The following is an 18165-nucleotide window of genomic DNA, read 5'->3' as shown; positions in this document are numbered from 1 at the left end:
TTTTGCCTCTGATTCTACTATAAATAGTCATTGTATGCCTTGTAACTTAACTTGTCCATTATAAATATGTGTTATAGATCACTACATTTTTTTCTGGGAACTCTCATCTCATATCATCTGTGTACAAAAGATACCCATGTTTTCATTTGATTTTCTGTTTGTTTTGTCCATTAATTTCTCTATAGATCCACAACTGTTTTTTTTTTTTTTTTGCTTTCCTTTAGTTGTTACTAATTTCAATTTATTATTTCTCCAAATAACCTAAATTCTGTTTTAGTCTGATCAAATGATATTAAACTGTGTGCCGTTTTTATGATTATTAGTATTTAATTGCTCCCAACCTGTAATGCAAGCTTCTCATAACCATCCAAACTTCTCCCACTCTTATGTGATTAAGACACCTTGTAAAGGCACACACATTTATACAGCTCCTCGTGATTTGTTAAAATTTCAGGCATGAAAGGTACAACTTGTTCTGGCAGTGTTACTTTTCAATGCTTTTCAAGATGTGTTTCTACATCGCCATTTAGTTCTGGCTCAGATTGTATTACTGAGCTTCTTGTAAACAATTGATTTTTGTTCTTTTGTTACCTTTGCTCTCTCTTACCTACTACTCTAATATACGCATATTCTTTTTGTAAATCTCATTAGCTCAAAATGTGTTACAAATTTTAAAAAATGTATTATAATAAGTATATCTCATTTAGCTGATCTGTTAATGCCTTTTTTAAACAACACCAAAATTACTGTGTATCACCAATGACTTACCGTTGTTCACACTGACAAAGAAGGTGAGCAGTTATGCAGATAACAGTCATGTCGCACCCCAAACCCCCAACACAACTGGACACAAGTTCTACTCCAAACAGACCCTTTATTCAGCATGTTTTCATTTCTACATTTTCAAACCCTCCTAAATGTTCCTGACTCTGATTTACCTGGAGGGGTTTCTTTTCAAGCCCTAGCAAACAGTGCGATACCTTAAATAAAATTTCTGTTTTGTGGTTACATATCACATGTGCACTTGGCACCTACTGTGACCAACAAAGCTCAATGATGTCAATGGGAAGCTATAAATGTAAAATATGAATAAAATAATAAAAATAGTACAGTTACTAGATAACAAAATAATAATAGAGGTCAGAGGTATTTAGAACTTGACATAATGTAGAAAACAGCCTGAATTAGGCCAGGTTTACTCAGATTAGGCCATTTTATAGCCATCAGGTAGCCACATCTGCACATCTTTGGAATGCGAGAGTACAGCTGCAGAGAAAAACCTAATCACACAAGGGGAGAACATGAAGAATATACTCAGAGAGTAGCCAAGCCAAGAATCAAACCGTTTTTATAGACTTGTGAGGTAGCAGCAATATCCATTGCACTATCATGACCAAAATATATTTTGCATTGAAACATTTGGTCATTGTGACGCATTTTAATTTAGTGTTGAAACTAAAAATAACAAGAACATGTAGATTAACTTGAGTAAATGAGGAAACTCAGATGACATGCTAAACAGGTAGATCGGCAATTGTTGATATAACAATAAGCAAATGAATAGAAACTTCTAAAAGAGAAGTTGTTTGTTTGCATGCATTAAATAAAGGATGTTAAAAAATCTGCCCAATTTTAATTTTAAAAGGTATCGTTTCCATAGAATAACTATGCAAATATATTGCAATATCTTTAAATAAATATTATTTTATTCAAAATTAATGAAATGAAACATTTTATGCCATTGCATGATCATGAAATGCTGAAATAGAGAATTTACAGGAAAGAAAATATGAATTGATTTAGTATATGATTATTTTCTAAAGTGCTATGATATGTAATCCTTTCATTTTCACACAAGAAAAATCCATGCGAATGAGCAAAAACTCAGTAGAGGTACTGTATTAGCATGGAGTTTAGGGAGTCTCAGTGGTAGAAAATATGTTGATGGACGAGGGAGAAATGAATTGACAACATTATATTCTGTTTACAGAGATTACAATGAGTGCAAGAGCTTAATTTGGTTAAAAATGAAAGTGCTGAACACTTTTCTCCAAAAGCAAGAAAAATATTGACCATGAAATTAATTTTGGAAATCAATCTTTAAAGGCATGGTAATTTATCATCAAAGTACCTTATTCTGTGCCAATATTACTTCTTGTATTTTGCAGGGCAATTTGAGCTTCACCTGTGTGGAACCCCATTCAGTACCTGTTTTTTTCAATGCCACTAGCTACTTGCAGCTTCCAGGCCATCCAAACCAAGATGTGATGTCAGTGAGTTTCCAGTTCCGAACATGGAATCCAAATGGCTTACTTCTGTATTGCACTTTAGCAGATGGCTTGGGAATGGTTCAGATTGACCTCAATGATGGCAAAGTCAGCGTGCATATTAATGTTACACAAACCAAGAAAAGCCGGATTGACATTTCTTCAGGTATGAGAGTAGCATGCTTTAAGGTAAACTACAAGAAATAAACTATAAAATAAGAACAAATCATGACATTTACATTCATGTATTGCTTTTGCAAATGTGCAGTAATTGGTTTGAATATGAGATACAGACAACCTTGAAATGAAAATATGCAAACAAAGTTATTGTGCTAGTTATTTTGTTTTCTTTCAATTTCAGTTCAAGACATAAAAAATACAGCATTATTTTAAGAAATGTGCCTTTGTGTATTCAGAGTATGCAAGTTAACATTGAACAATTTGTCTTCTTTGGTTAAACTTATGTTTTAAAGAAAATTGAAAGTGTTCAGTGGGAAAATATTTGTGCCTCTAATGTTCAACAGAATGCATACAAGGTAAAGTAAGATCTGAATTCCCAGGTATTATTCTAGAAACAATAAAAATCCAGCAATATCAGATCAATGTATCAAGGTATTGCCTACCAATTTGGCAAGTTTTGGCTGCCCAAGAGTAGGTCTGACAATCAAACTATTTAACAAGGAATATACAGTATATGTATAGTAAAAAGAACAGAAGTGAAACAAAAGAAGGACTACGCTACAAGTGGTTAACCCCGTTTAATATCCACTTAAAGTTATGTCATTTGTGATGTTTCTTTCTAAGAATAGCTCTCCAGAGACGTCTGTCCTTTTTGAGTACTTGGACCAGAAAGACGAAAACTACAAAGGTTAGATGGTTTAAGTAAGGAGGTGGAAGCAGAGAAGGCACAGTGATATTTGTTCTAAATGGAAGAAATATCATTGGTCCTTCAGACAGTTCTCCTTCATTTTAAAGCAAATGGAATCCATGGAAGGGTTGGTGTTACAATCAAAACCTTCACTGTAATATCTGTCTGTCTCTTACCTGTGAGAGACACCCTAAACGTGCGTGACTGACAACACACACAATATACTGTATGTACTGTATATGTATGTGTATGTGTGTGTGTGCATGTTTGCATGTGTGTGTGTATGTATTTGTATTCCTTAGCAACTAAGGCATTGTTTCTGTTCTCAGTGTGAGAATATGTTCACTGGCCTACCACTTTTTTCATTTTTATTCCAACGTTAACAACTTTAAACATAATGCTGTGATCTTCCTGCTTTGTTTTTTTTCATGATCTAAGAGAGAATGCCAAACATTTTTGCTGTAGTAATTCTACATTACTTGATAAATAACAGTCCCATTTAATTGAACAGCCATAGAGTTAAATATATATATGTAAGATTAATCTAAGCGTTTCTGGTTTATTAAATGAAATGATGTGTATGACCTATTCAACAAAGCTGTTTAATTCTAATGTTCACACCATTGCTAATTCACTAACCTTATCTCTAGCCTTTGTTATAGCAGATTGCTTTGCTGTCTAACATTTTTTGGTAGCTGTGTGATTGTAGTAATTGATTTGGCTCTGCTTCAATTTTTTTTTTTTTGTTTATTTCGCCTTATACGATTTCTTGTATTAGAAATTTGTTAGTTTTCGCATACCCCTTGGGGTCAGAGCACAGGGTCAGCCCTTGTACAGGGCCCCTGGAGCAATTGAAGGTTAAAGGGCTTGCTCAAGGGCCCAGCAGAGTAGGATCTCTTTTGGCAGTGACAGGGATTCGAACTGGCAACCCTTGGATACCAGCGCAGATCCTTAGCCTCAGAGCCAAAACTCTGCCCTAAGTTATAAGCAGTCTTGCTACAATTAAGTAATGTTTTATTTTTAAAACTATTAGGATATCACAAGAGTGGTTAGGTCTAAAGAGAAAGCCAGACAGGTGTTTTGAAATGTCCTAGACATGTTCTTGTGCAGTCCTGCAGGGGCTAGTAGTGCAGTCTTATATGTTAACTACTTGTCCTGATGGGGCATTAGCCAGGCACATCAGTGTGAGACAGGCAGAGTTGTGGTTTGACAGATGTATGCATTGTCCCACTAGGACACTAGAGAACAGGTGACCCACCGACGGACAAATGAGCGCAAACAACCCCGCTAACTGGTTTTCGACAAATGCACGCCGACAAAATCGCCACGACAAAATCGCGAGAGAGGCCAAGAGAGTGGGATGAGTACGTGTACATTATATACACATTATGTGCTAGGTTATAACTGTTATAACTGCTGATGGCATGCCATGAACAAATAACTCAGTCGAAGGTTGGCATAACGCGTCGTATACAAAGCGTAATTACCAGCAGTCAGCAAGTCCAAATACACTCATCTATCAAGACGTCTTGCTGCAATTCATCCTACATATGCAGGGTGTGATCTTAAGGACTATCTGCGTGCCGTGCTGATGGCATGCCGCATCTCATAATATTGACTTCTAAAATAAACATTCTTATATATGCTTTAAACTAGTAATTCATATTTAATGAAACATTCGCAATTTTGTTGGCGCGATTTTGACGGCACTTTTTAATCAGCGCTATTTTGTCGGCGCTCCTATGTCTATCGCGTAAATGTCGGGTCACAGGTAAAACATTGTGATGCCATTTCAAATGAGTTTATATTGGGGTTTTTTTTACCTAAACGAAAAACCTGTAGTACTTGCAGATTTTTGGATTTGTCTTGTTTGTCTTGTTTATTCATCAGATTTATTGAAATAATATGAATGATAGTGTTAAGTGATCATTTTCATTATTGGGCAGCAATGTTCAGTAATGACTAAACAATGGCAGAAGAGGATTTTTCAAGGTATAATCTACAGTATGTGCTCCCTGACCTACTCAGTAATTACTAATTGCTGTTGAAATTGGCTAAATATGAGGCAACTTTAGTTATAGACAGTGGTCTGTAGACAGGGCCCACTAAATTCAAGACATGAAAATTAGTATTATTACTTTTATTATTTAATCTCCTTAGCTTTAGGCTCGATCATTACTCAGGCTGTGAAAACCATGCTAAAAGCATTAGTCCCAAGTGTCAGGCAACTATACAGATGCGTCTTGCGTAAGCATTAGAACCGAGAATCACTTGGGCTGTAAAAGTGCTGTTGGTGCTTCCATTCTTTGGAGAAATTATGTCTGAGTGCAGGTTTTCACCAATAATGAAGTATCTGCAATTTACCAACAATGACGATTTTGGTGAGAATACCCATCCAGCACCCAAAATGAAGACAATTTGGGAGATATACCAGTAAAATATAGCAGTAAAATTTCAGAGTGTTTACATTCCAGACTGTATTATCAGCATCAATGAATGTCTCATGGCTTATAAGGGCAGTCTTGGATACAGTACATTGCGTCATAAAGAGCAATATTTGGCATAAAGCTTTATGAGCTTTGTGAATCTAAAATGGGATACAGGGAAAGGGACAATGTTTGATACAAAATGCAATCCGTACGATGTTGTTAAGTCATCTTTGCCAACTTTTGGTATGTGCTCTGCTGGAATAGGGTTACTGTGTATCCATGGACAATTTTTATGCTTCACCAGAGCTATTTGACATCTTGCTACAAAGACTGACACATATGGAATAGTGTATCCTAATCATTGTGGCATGCCTGAAAACTTTGGCACAGCTAAATTACAGTGAGGTGCACTAGTAGGTTGGCAAAAGGGTAAAGTGCTTCTGCTGAAATGGAAGGACAAGAAAGATATTTGTCTTCTTAGCACTGTACATAATACCAGCGGCAGTCACTGTATAGGCAAAAGAAAACAAGCAAGTTATGAAGGCTTGTGCTAAGGTTGACTACAATGGCACAATGGGCGGCGTATATCATGCAGATCAAGAATTGACTTTCTATCCCATTACGCAAAGGCAACAGAAGAAATACTAAAAAAAGATATTTTATCACCTGCTGGATCAGTGCATTTGGAATGCATTCATGTTATACAAGAAAAAAGCTGGCAAAACTGTATGTCATGTAAACTTTACATGCCAGCTTGTCTAACAAATCATTGCTGAATATCCTTCCTTCATCCACACTAACGCTAAAGAGACATGGTCGACACACACATTGAGGATCAATCCAGAGGGTGTTATTGGCAGACATTTTATTGATTATATACCTCCAACAGAAAAAAGCAGAATCCAAATCGTACAAGTGCAATGTGCTGTTCAAAAACTGATAAATATGGAAAGAAAATCCAAAAAGAAACGTGCTATAATTGTCCTAACTGTGACATTGGATTGTGTCTTTCACTGTGCTTTAAGATTTACCACACTAAGGACTCATTTTGAGATTATATACTGTTTTGGCATCATTAGTAGTATTAAAATTACTGTTATTATTATTTTTTTTATTATTGATCATTTCATATTATTATTTTTATTAATCATTACTATTGTTATTTGTATCATTATTGTACTTTTGAAATTTAATAATAATGTAATTTTTCATGCCAAAAAAATGCAATGCTATTTACATGTTTTTTTGGAATGAAATGCAATGCTAAGGAGTTTAATAAAAACAAAAATAATATATTTTATTTACATAGTACCTATCCCATATGCAGAGCCCTCACAAATATTCAAAAGGATACATGAGAGATAAAATCACTGAAAAAAATCAAATCATTTACACTGGATGCAAATTAAACACCAGACATTAAATACCAAATTCAACTTAAATACTGCATATGAAAATAGTTTATAATAAGAAGAAATCACAAATAATTCAATGAAACTTTAGAAAACTGAGGTTTCTACTTAACTAGTTCATGTAATTTCCATGATAAAATGAGGTAATACATTTGTAGGATAAAATTATATATACTGTATATATTAGTCACGAAAACAGCTCACAGACTTAAAAAGGTTTGGGGCAGTCACCTGTATATTGTGTCTTGACTGCAAATGGGTTTAATGTGATTAAGATGATCACAGGTTTGAGTCCAAAACAGAACTGCATATAATAGGAAAAGATGGCGGCTTTAAAGCCCGGAGTCGGAAGTGACATCATTGGAACTGGAAGTGACGTCTTCTGGGCCGAAAGTGACAACATTACTGGCAACGGAAGTGATGTCTTTTATACTGGAAGTGGCGTCATCCATGACACCAGAAACAGAAGTGATGTCATCCATGTCGCCAGGACCTGGCAAGATTTCCCATGGATGGTCTGCAGAACAGGTCCTTGCCCCCTTCCCACGTTGGCCAAAGTGCCTCTTTCTCCCATTAAGAATGTGCACCTTCTTTTTGTTGTAAGTAATGGAGGAAAACCAATAATGAGCAATATGCCTTCTTAAAGCTAGTAGGTTACTCCTTCCACTTCTATAGGTTTGGTCTTTAACAGGAGTGTTTTGGTTTATTTGGCCTGTTTAGCAAGTGCACTGAAGTGCAATGAAGTGAAGCTGTAAATTGCTTATCTATTATAGACAGACATGCCCATTGAAGCATGGAGATCCTCAGTACAACAAAATATTGTTTGTTCATTGGTCAACAAGCCTTCATACACATTACTTTTATTCACCTTCCTAAGGAAAACTACCAATAATTGGTACTAAATGTGCCTGGTTGGCCATTATTGTAAGTTATTCATTGATCCTTTCTTTTTGCTATTTGAACTCATAGAAGTTTAGTGAATTCATATTGTTTAATGAATACAACTGTTGAAATTGTCCAAATAGGTTCAGAATATTGCTGATGTTTATAATTTATAGAACTATAGATTTTATAATTTGTAAATAATCATGTTTTGTGTAGCATAGCAGTTTAGTTGGGACCATTGGAGAGGCAGGTAATGGGCCATGGCTGGGCAGAAAGCAGAAATGCTGAGGACTGGAGTTTGAAGAAATCTTACTCTTTCAGTTTTGATGAGATAGAGAGAGTGTTTCATTTTAGGTGCAATAGCTCCCTAGATGGAATAAGTTCTTTTAAATTGCGGAGTTTAAAGTAACCAGGAGCTATATAGATATAATGTAAAAGGCGATATCCCTCCCATAATGATACGGTGGTAAAAATCACATAAAAGAAAATAACTTAGCTTTCTTTAATGACGATTTACATGGTATTACAGACGAAAGAAAGCCAAAATAGCAAGACAATACCAAGGTGGGATCTTGATCTATATAGTCTGTCATTTTTCGTCACTGTGCTGAAAGGATTTTCAGGACAGATGATATAATCTGTCCATCGGCTTCAAAGTGTTTGGCTGCTGTCCAAGTATTTATATACTGTCTTCTCCACATGTAGGCCCTTCCTTGGCTGCCAAACAAGAAAAGGAAAGGACTAAATTTCATCTCTAACATACAGGAATAGTACAATGCCTATTTTCGCAGTACAGTAGTTCCCTTCATTCTCCAAATGCTAGGCTAGCAGTTTGTAAAATGCTGACAGCCCTTGTGTGCTAACTTTGGCCTGCACATGTAAATGATTTTATAAAATAATTTCTTGTACAGAGCACAGTGACATTAAACTTACATACTTGTTACAGAGAGGGAGACAGAAAATGAAGCAGGAAAGCAGATCAATGGCAAAAAAATTTTTTTAAAGGTTGAATAACAATAAAATATTGTAGTGACCAGAAAAAGTACAGGGCTTTTGTTTTAACTTCTCTAATTTTCAGGGTGACACGTGATGAGTTATCTTGGTTGTTATGCACAGTAAAAGCGCCGGTTCTTTGGTTGTTGTTTGCTCACAGGCTTGGTGTATGAATGCACCCTAAAAGTGCTCTGTACTGTGAGCTAGAGCAACGACCTGTTAAGCAGCATCTTTTTCATTAAATTCAATGCAAATGTATTGTTGAATAATTGTGGATAACGTTGAGATAATTATTAAAGGCTTCCTGACGAATATCTTTGTCGTGAACCAGTTTTTTACCCGCACCGCACAGACAGCATGACAATATCTTTTATTTTGTGGTACAGTTTTGCACCTTTGTGAAGTTTAAAAGGGTTTTAAGAAATACCAAAATTAAAAGGAGTATCTAAGTCAGTCAGGGGTTCTTAAATTGATACTTGATTCATAGTTATGAGGTGGAGGGAGGGAAGAACAAGGGTGATCGAGCAGATACAAGTAACTACAGGCCAGCAAGTTTAACATGCATCATGGTTAAATTAATGAAACTGATTATAAATGAATAACACATGGCAAGGACAGTAGTTTTACTGAACAGTCAGCATGGGTTCACATTGGAGAAGGTCATACTTTAGTAACATGCTGGAATTCTATGAAGAAGCAGCAAAAGGATATGATCAGATTGTTAAAATGACTTCAACATGAACGTTGGACACTTTTTAGAAGTAAATTTTGCACAAACATTAGATTTTATTAACACAAAGAACAAACTGAATAATTTACCATATAGGGTAGTGGACAGTAGAACTTTGCGGACATTCAGAATTGGACTTGATGTTATTTTGGAGAAAATAAATTAGGTTGATAGGATTGGTAAGTTTGTTGGACTGAATGATCTGTACTTGTCAATTTTTCTTATGTTCAAATGTATCCCATCACAGAGGAATAGGTGTCTAAATGGCCCATAAACATAAAGGCCCATAAACATATACCCCACTCTCCTACACCTAGGTTGCTGTTACAATATCTGGTCTTCTACCACAATGATGTTTACACTGTTCTTTTGCCAAAATGAGGACAAAATATGTCTTTTGTAATACCTTAGAATTATAAGTGTTTGTTTAAGATTAATGACGTCTCCTGATGACTTGACCTGAAAAAATCAGTTGTATGTTGATTTTCTTTTCTTTTTTTTAATAATCCTCTTACCTGTTCTGTCTGAGAGTTTTCATTTGTAACTTTGAACTATGACTCCCAGTTGTTCCATACTTTAAATTCTCTTTCTTCAGATTCCCTTGTATAATGCAATTTATTACTTTAGCATTATATTTTTGTATTTGAAAATTCACTGTCTTGGTTTTGGGAGTTTGTAAAGATCCCCAACACTTCAGTTACCTTATTTTTGTGATTTTGTTCCATTATTATTGGTGTTGGTGTTAACTTCGGTGGTAACTACAATTTTATAATCATGGACTCTCTTCTCCATTTGTCTTTTTGGTATATTTGTGAAATTCACACAATGATTCCCACTGTCATTTTTTTCCCCAATTTAGTAATGATTCAAGGAACCTCACTGTTTCAGTACTCCAAATTTAGAAAAGCTATTTATATTTTCCTACAGTCTGTATTTTATGATAAATAGTAGCTCATGTTAATACAATGATGGCCTTATTTTTTTACTACCAAGTTATCTAAAAATTTCTTCATTTTGGCTGAAGAATTTATAAGAAAATGGGTCCCCAGTTTCCACCATCTGTGATATCATCTTTTCTGGAGATTAACACCTCTGTTTCCATGATCTTGAGAATTTACACTTTTTTCTTACTTCTGTTTTGATATCTAACAATTCTTCACAAAAATGTACTATATCATTTTGCCCGTAGACAATCCCGGAGCATTTTGTTAGAATTACTTCATTTCTATTAACATTATAACTTTACTTTTTTTGTAATTTTTTTACATTTCTTTTTCATACAACGATCTTGCAATTTAATCTCATAATCCTTTCTTTCTTGTATTATTTTTCTATCTTTTAGTCAACACACATAGCTTAGAGAGTCTTAGTCTTTTCATTTCTTAAAGAGAAAATGTGCTTTTTCTTAATTTCCTGGACTCCGGATTGAAATTAGATCCCTTTGTCTAGTTGTTCTTATAATGTGTATTTTTATTAATCTGATCAATTTGCTCTGTCTTATACCAGTCAGCTGAAAAATACAATCCCTCCAGCATGTTTGGAGTCATCCACTGAGCTTCTTAGTAAGCTGCACTCAGTTCTCCTCTCATGAGATGTGTTCACATGGCATTGTCACTGTGTGTGATCAGTTGGTTGAATTTGAATCAGGCAGATATAGCAACAATACTCCGAGGTCCTTATTTCAGCTTCTTCTATTGACAATTTAATACTTTTTAATTATGACAATAGCTGAAAAAGGTGAGAGTCATTCAAAAATGTAGCACCACTTTTAATGTCTGATACTACAAAGTAAATCAGCAAATCACAGGAAATACATATGAGAAGCTATTTGTCCCTTGCAGACTTTCTCAGGCAATTTTAAAGTGTCTGTTTAGTATAGGATTAGAGATATAAAGCAAATGTAATGTCTTGAATCGTTTCTTCTCTGGCATAAACAACATCCTTGCAAAACTGCATATTCACATACAACTTTTATTGAGCAAATATGCACATTAAAGCTTAAATTGTGAAATATAAGTTAATCAATTATTTCCTGTTTGTGCCCCCACCAAGTAGTGGTCTCATTACAGATGAAAATACTGTTACATCCTGGGCTACGTTTACTTTACATGATTGGAGAAAAAAACTACTTTTTTCTTTGTGCCTTCACTTTATAAAACAAGATTACCATTTCTCTTCAGCTAATGACGAGAACAAAAATACTTGGTTTCATAATATTTGGTCATTGGAAACAAAATGTGACAGTTATGTTTAGCATTGAAAAATAAAATAAGCAATTTAGACTTAAAACCTTACTATTATTAATTTATTTTTACTATATTTTTATTGATAAACATTCGTTTTAATTTGGCAATTGTGTTATTTATGAAATTGTCCTTAGACATAAAGTACTTCTTAAACTTGCAATATGCAAGACTCAAACTTCTGTGTTTATATGAACATAAAGCACATATAAAAGTAAGATGTAAAATGATTTAACAAACATATTTAAACCATCTCCAGGTGAAACGTTTGAAGTAATAAAATTTCTAGCTCGCTGAATGTTCTTGCCCTTTACATGAAAGCTGTTGTGCTTTTGGTATGCTCCTGTGCAGTATAATTAATGGCTATGCTCCTGTGCATTATAATTAATGGCATCATCATATAACAACATCCTGGAATCTAAAGAATGGTTCATTTTATCCCATTATTTATTCTAAGTTCAGTGCATGAAAAATTATCTTTCTGCTTTTAACATCCACAGAGTCAATGATGCATCCTTATTCTGATGATAATTTATTTTTGTTATTGAATTATATAGCAAACTTTAAAAGATTTTTCAACCATACAGCATCTTGTCATCTGACTGTATAAATTATTATATATTTTTAAATCTAACCCTCACATACACAGAAATGATGAATAGTCTTACTTTTGCATATGTAGGATTTCAGATTGTGTGAGTGAGTGTATTAAAGAATTTTGGCTCACCAGCATTCATTCACCAATGTTTTACTGATGAAAGTTTGCCAATGACCACAAATGAAAAAATATTTAAAATGCTGTGGATTTCTGCTGGACCCTATAAATGGTTTTGACATGAATCTGGTTACAGGTGGAATGGTATAGTTGTTAAAATCCAAATTTTTGAAAAGAGTTGGACTAGATTCACAAAAAATATACAGTAATGCTATAATGGAAAATGGAAGATGTTCTCTAAGGATGTTAACGCCACTGGAGACCCTGACTATGAAAACAGTTCTGCATAGCTAATTTAAATGGCAACATTCCCAGCATTCATTTTGTACATTAGGTGTTAAGCAGAAAGATTAAAGTCCACCTGGCCACTAAAACATAAAATTGATCAACTAATTAATGGCTTTTAGATGTACTATATACCATCCCAGTGGGGTGGCGCAATAGGTAGCGCTGCTGCCTCGCAGTTAGGAGACTGCGTGGAGTTTGCATGTTTTCCCCGTGTCTGTGTGGGTTTCCTCCGGGTACTCTGGTTTCCTCCCACAATCCAAAGACATGCAGGTTAGGTGTATTGGCGATTCTAAATTGTCCGTAGTGAGTGCTTGGTTGTGTGTGTGTGCACACCCTGTGGTGGGCTGGCGCCCTGCCCAGGGTTTGTTTCCTGCCTTGCGCCCTGTGTTGGCTGGGATTGGCTCCAGCAGAACCCCGTGACCCTGTAGTTAAGATATAGCGGGGTGGATAATGGCTGGGTGGACCATCCCAGTGAAGGAAAATGTCATCCAGTGATTTAGATTTGAGATTGCTACTTTAAGTATAACTACAATTTACAATTAGGTGGTACTTGGGACATTGAAAATGATACACTTCTTCATTATGGGTTTTAGGGGATATAAATTTAGGAAACTGACAATTCTTGGACAAATAAGTGCATGGTGTAAATAAATTTAAAAAAGAACATATTTACAGATCAAAAGAAATCTAAAATTTAAAGCTAAGAGTTCATAAATCCAAAAACAAAACAGAGCCTGAGAGGAAGCTCTAATTAAGGGATCTAATAAGAAGGTGCAGCTACTTCCTGTATTATACCTAAACATTTTATGGTTATCAGGTGACTGTAAACTGAATGCTGTTACTAAGCAACATGAGTTCACGATGGCTAATAGGATTTTAGTTAATGATCAAACCAAACAAGACACATTAAAATTTCTCTCCTTAAAATGCAAACTTTGATGACAAGTCTATCCTTTTTCCAAAAGAAGCCATTATGATGAGTGGAAAAGAGCAGAAAGTGTGTGGCAAGCTACTTAGATAAATCTTTGACTTTCTTTAAATTGTCAGAATGATTCAAAAGACAATTTGTTTAATGAAAGTGGTTTGAAGAAGCAAAATTTCTCTGGTTGTTAAAATGTTATTTATTCACAGATGTGGCACCTATTGCACCCATGACCCTTATATACTAACAGTAAATTTTGATGCATCAGATTATTCAGTCAGATAGGTTTTGTTGTAAACTCAGAAGAGCCGTTCGATTACCGAGGCCCTTTTCTGAACAGTTGTATTTTACGTAGTGCCACAGTCAGGAAAAAAAGAAAAAAACTATTACACCAAATCTCCTTATTTACATCCACAATTGGCCATCATCTGAATATCAATTAATACAGACTTGCAAAATAAATATTTGCATACAGTTGATTCAATAAGTATTTGGACACTGACAAAATCTTCATGATTTTGGCCCTAGACATCACCACAATGGATTTAAAATTAAATAGTCATCATGTTATTGAAGTGTAGACTTTCAGCTTTAATTTAAGGGGTTTACCAAAATATCATATGAGCCATTTAGGATTGACAGACATTTTTTTTGTATAGAACCGCCCACAGTCCCCCCCAAAATTCCAGGGGATCAAAATTATGTACATTTATTTATTTGGCTGACATTTTTATGCAGAGTGACTTACATTTAACTGACAAGCTGTTCCACAGCCAGGTGGGAACAGTCCCATCATTATTTTGTTAACTATTGAACAGGTAAAAGTATGGAATTTGCATTTGGAAGCTGTCACTGTGAACTCTCAATATGAGATTCAAAGAGCTGTCCTTGTAAGTAAAAATAGTCCATCATTTGGATAAGAAAACAAAACAAACACTTTAGAGAGACAGGAGAAACATGAGGAGTGTGTCAGGTCAAATCAACCATTAGGTACATTCTTAAAAAGAAGGAGCACACTGGAGCATTTAGTAACATCAGAAGGTCTAGAAAACCACAGAATACAAAAGTGTGGATGATTCCAGAATTCTGTTCTTGGTGAAGAAGACCAACTTCACAACATTTATCCAGACCAAGAACACTGTCTGAGAGGTACACCTGTTATTACCAAAGTCTACAGTGAAGAGAAGACTTCATGAAATTAACCACGTAGTACAAACCACTGGTAAATCTCAAAAATAGGAAGGAAAGATTAGACTTGGGCAAAAAGTATTTTTTAAAAGCCTGTCCAGTTCTGAAACAATTTTCTTTGGACAAAGGAAACTAAGATCAATATATACCAGAATGTTAGAAAGAAAAGAGTATTGAGAAGAAAAGAAACGGCTCTTGATCCAATGAATACCACATCATCTGTGAAACAAGGTGGAGGCAGTTTTATGGCGTGAGTATGTATGGCTGCAATAGAAGTCAATCACTAGTGTTTATTGATGATATGACTGCTAAAAGAAATACAAGGATGAATTCTGAAGAATATAGTGCTGTACTATCTGCTGCGATTCAGCCAAATGCTGCAGAACTGATAGGATGATGCCTCACTAAACAGCGAGACAATGAGACAAAACATACTGCGAAAGCAAAATGAGTGCTTTTCAAAGCAAAGAAATGGAATATTCTTCAATATTCAAGTAAATCAATTGCCCTTAGCCCAATTGGATATCCATTTCACTTGCTAAAGACAAAACTGATGGCAGAAAGTCCAACGAACAAGAAGCAACTGAAGACAACTGCATTAAAGGCATGGCAAAGCATCACTAGAATGTATACCTAGCACTTGGAAATGACCATGGGTTACAGACTTTGGGCAGGTCCATTCACTGTCAAGGATTTTGAACCAGATATTGTTTTTATGTTTATTTAAATTTGTCCAACTACTTTTGAGCCCATGAAAACATGGGGACCATGTATAAAAATGGCTGTCATTCCTAAACAGGTCATACTATAGTTTTGATAAACCACTTAAATTAAAACTGAAATATAGTTCAATGACTATAATACAGCTATAATAATGATAGCTTTTTTCAAATTCATTGAGGTGGTGTACAAAGTCAATATTATAAAAACTGTGTAAGTGTCTTATTAACCTAATTGTATACATAATGGTTGCTCTCATGGCAGTAAATTAAATCTATAGGACAACACACTTAAACATTATTTTATTGTAGAAAAGTCATGCAAACTAACATTTATATTTATTGTATCATTTAAATGACATGATTGGCAAGATAAAAATGATCACACAGAGCATTCTTAGGCTTTTAGTGCACCTGTCCGACTGAAGTATGCAATCAACAAGGGCATGCACGTGTGCTTCCTACTGTGTCATGAGGTCATGGCTGCTGTGATTTCTGTACACAACCAGATGCCTCTGTTGTCTAGCTACAATTGCCTAAAGAGACTATTATTAGATCTCCAAAACTGCTAATTTTTTTCTGCCACAATAAGATAAAACCACAAAAGCTTCACAAAGCTTCATCTGCCCATTACTGCACAGATTCACAGATCAGAGCTGTTCCAGTGGCAGTACAACTCCACCTCTTGCTGGTTTCTAACTCTGTGCATTAATGACATTTGCAAGTGGTTGGGTGTTAGATAAACTAAATCGGTCACTTTAATGTCAAACTTAACAGACCAACAGATGGGCTGTTTTGTGGGTGGTGTTGTGTTTCTTGACTCACTTCTTTGTGCACTACTGGACAATATTTGGCACTGAAGCATCAGGAGTTGTGCTCACATGTACATGCACACACCTCAGTGGGAAAATTTCTTATAACCATGTCAAATCAGATTAATCTAATTTGTTGTCACTGAGATTATACCTTCTGAAATAAAACATTAGCCACAATTTTGACACAATAATGCATAGCCTATTCTTGCACCACTGGACCCACACATGCACACACCCACTCAAAAGTGGTAAGTTAAAATTGCCTATTTACCTAACCAGCACATCTTTGGGATGTGAGAGTAAAACAAACACAAACTCAACTAAGACAATGACAAGGTACAGTATTTGAACACAGGATGCTGGATCCACAATGTTGTTGCATTGCACTGTTCATTGCACCACCATGCCACTCCACAATGAACAAAAAATACTCATGCAACTGTATCTTTAAAACTGTCCATTTTTGAATAAACTATAGGAATAAATATTTTTTCTCTTGTGTTAAGCCTATGTGTGTACATTTGTGTACTTGATAAATATAATATTTAAGGACCCTTTCCTCCATTAAATGTGCAATGAAGAAAGTCTTAAATGTTGTTGTATAAACTTGTTGTATATCTCTTAAAACATAAAAAAAAAACATTTTCCTTTAACATCTAAAGCTATTCCTGATATCTTTTATGCAGATCTCCAGCAAAGAAATCTCTCTTGACAGCCACCATTATCCTCTTGATGAGTTTTATCACATACACAATTCAGTGACTCCTGCAAAAAGTAGACATATAAATAGGAATTAATATAAAGTATTATTTTAAAAAGTCAAGCAATAAATTTATTCATATTTCAGAAAATGTCATATTGGCAGTATAATGGTTGCTGAAAAAAGACATTTAATGTAAAATATCCAATGTTATTAAACCTCTCTATGTCAGTTATACTGATTTTAATAAAGGCTTTTTTTAAATGTTCCATTTTTATCAGGATTTTGTTTTATTGAGCCAAATATGTTTTGCTAAAAAACATTTTTGATAATAAATAAATGATTACAGAATATAGCTACTGTAATAAATCAATAATTTCTTTTTGAGAATGGAAATCTGGCCATTAACGGTATGCTATATGTTCTTAATAACTTCCATGCAAGCACATGGAAGTATACTTTGCATTTATAAGAGTTACTTTAACAGACAAATTCAATTAAATAAAAACCTAACTAATAGTCAAAACAAAATTAAATACTTTTCAAAAAGAACTTTTCAACATAACATTTCAATAAGACCTTTTCCTCTGGGTGAGAATAAAATATTAATAATGCCAGAACATTTATGAATCCGCCGGCATATCCAATTTCCTATATAGCATTGTCTCCTGTGAATATTATAACTTCACATGGCTAGCAGTATTTTTTCATAAAATCAGGATTTTCAGTTTTATACTAATCATCTAATTACAGTATGCAAGCAGCAAAATGTATACTTTTTTTTTTTACTTTCAATGAGCATTACGAATTGAATTCCTTTGATTTTCAAAGTGATAATACAATTGAATGATTTCACACACAAAAGCAGAATAGAATAAAAACCTAATGTACATTGACTGTAAAATCACATAATGTTTGTTCTGTTATTGAAAACTACATTATTAAATTCATGATTTATATATGCACTTTTGAAAAAATAAAACAGCAGATT

General features: G+C 34.6%; 1 protein-coding gene across 1 annotated transcript in view; it reads left to right on the top strand.

Moving 5' to 3' along the window:
- The window catches only part of cntnap2a (contactin associated protein 2a), a 986203-nt gene that overhangs the window by 640830 nt on the left and 327208 nt on the right, over window positions 1–18165 (top strand). Inside the window, exon 7 of the mRNA XM_039753312.1 lies at window positions 2169–2433. Coding sequence (XP_039609246.1) covers window positions 2169–2433 — 265 coding nt within the window. The remainder of the gene's footprint in view (window positions 1–2168; window positions 2434–18165) is intronic.

Source organism: Polypterus senegalus, chromosome 5, assembly GCF_016835505.1.
Source record: "Polypterus senegalus isolate Bchr_013 chromosome 5, ASM1683550v1, whole genome shotgun sequence".
Taxonomy (NCBI): Eukaryota; Metazoa; Chordata; class Cladistia; order Polypteriformes; family Polypteridae; genus Polypterus; species Polypterus senegalus.
The sequence above is the reverse complement of the archived record's forward strand: the minus strand, read 5'-3'. Positions and strand labels throughout refer to the sequence as shown.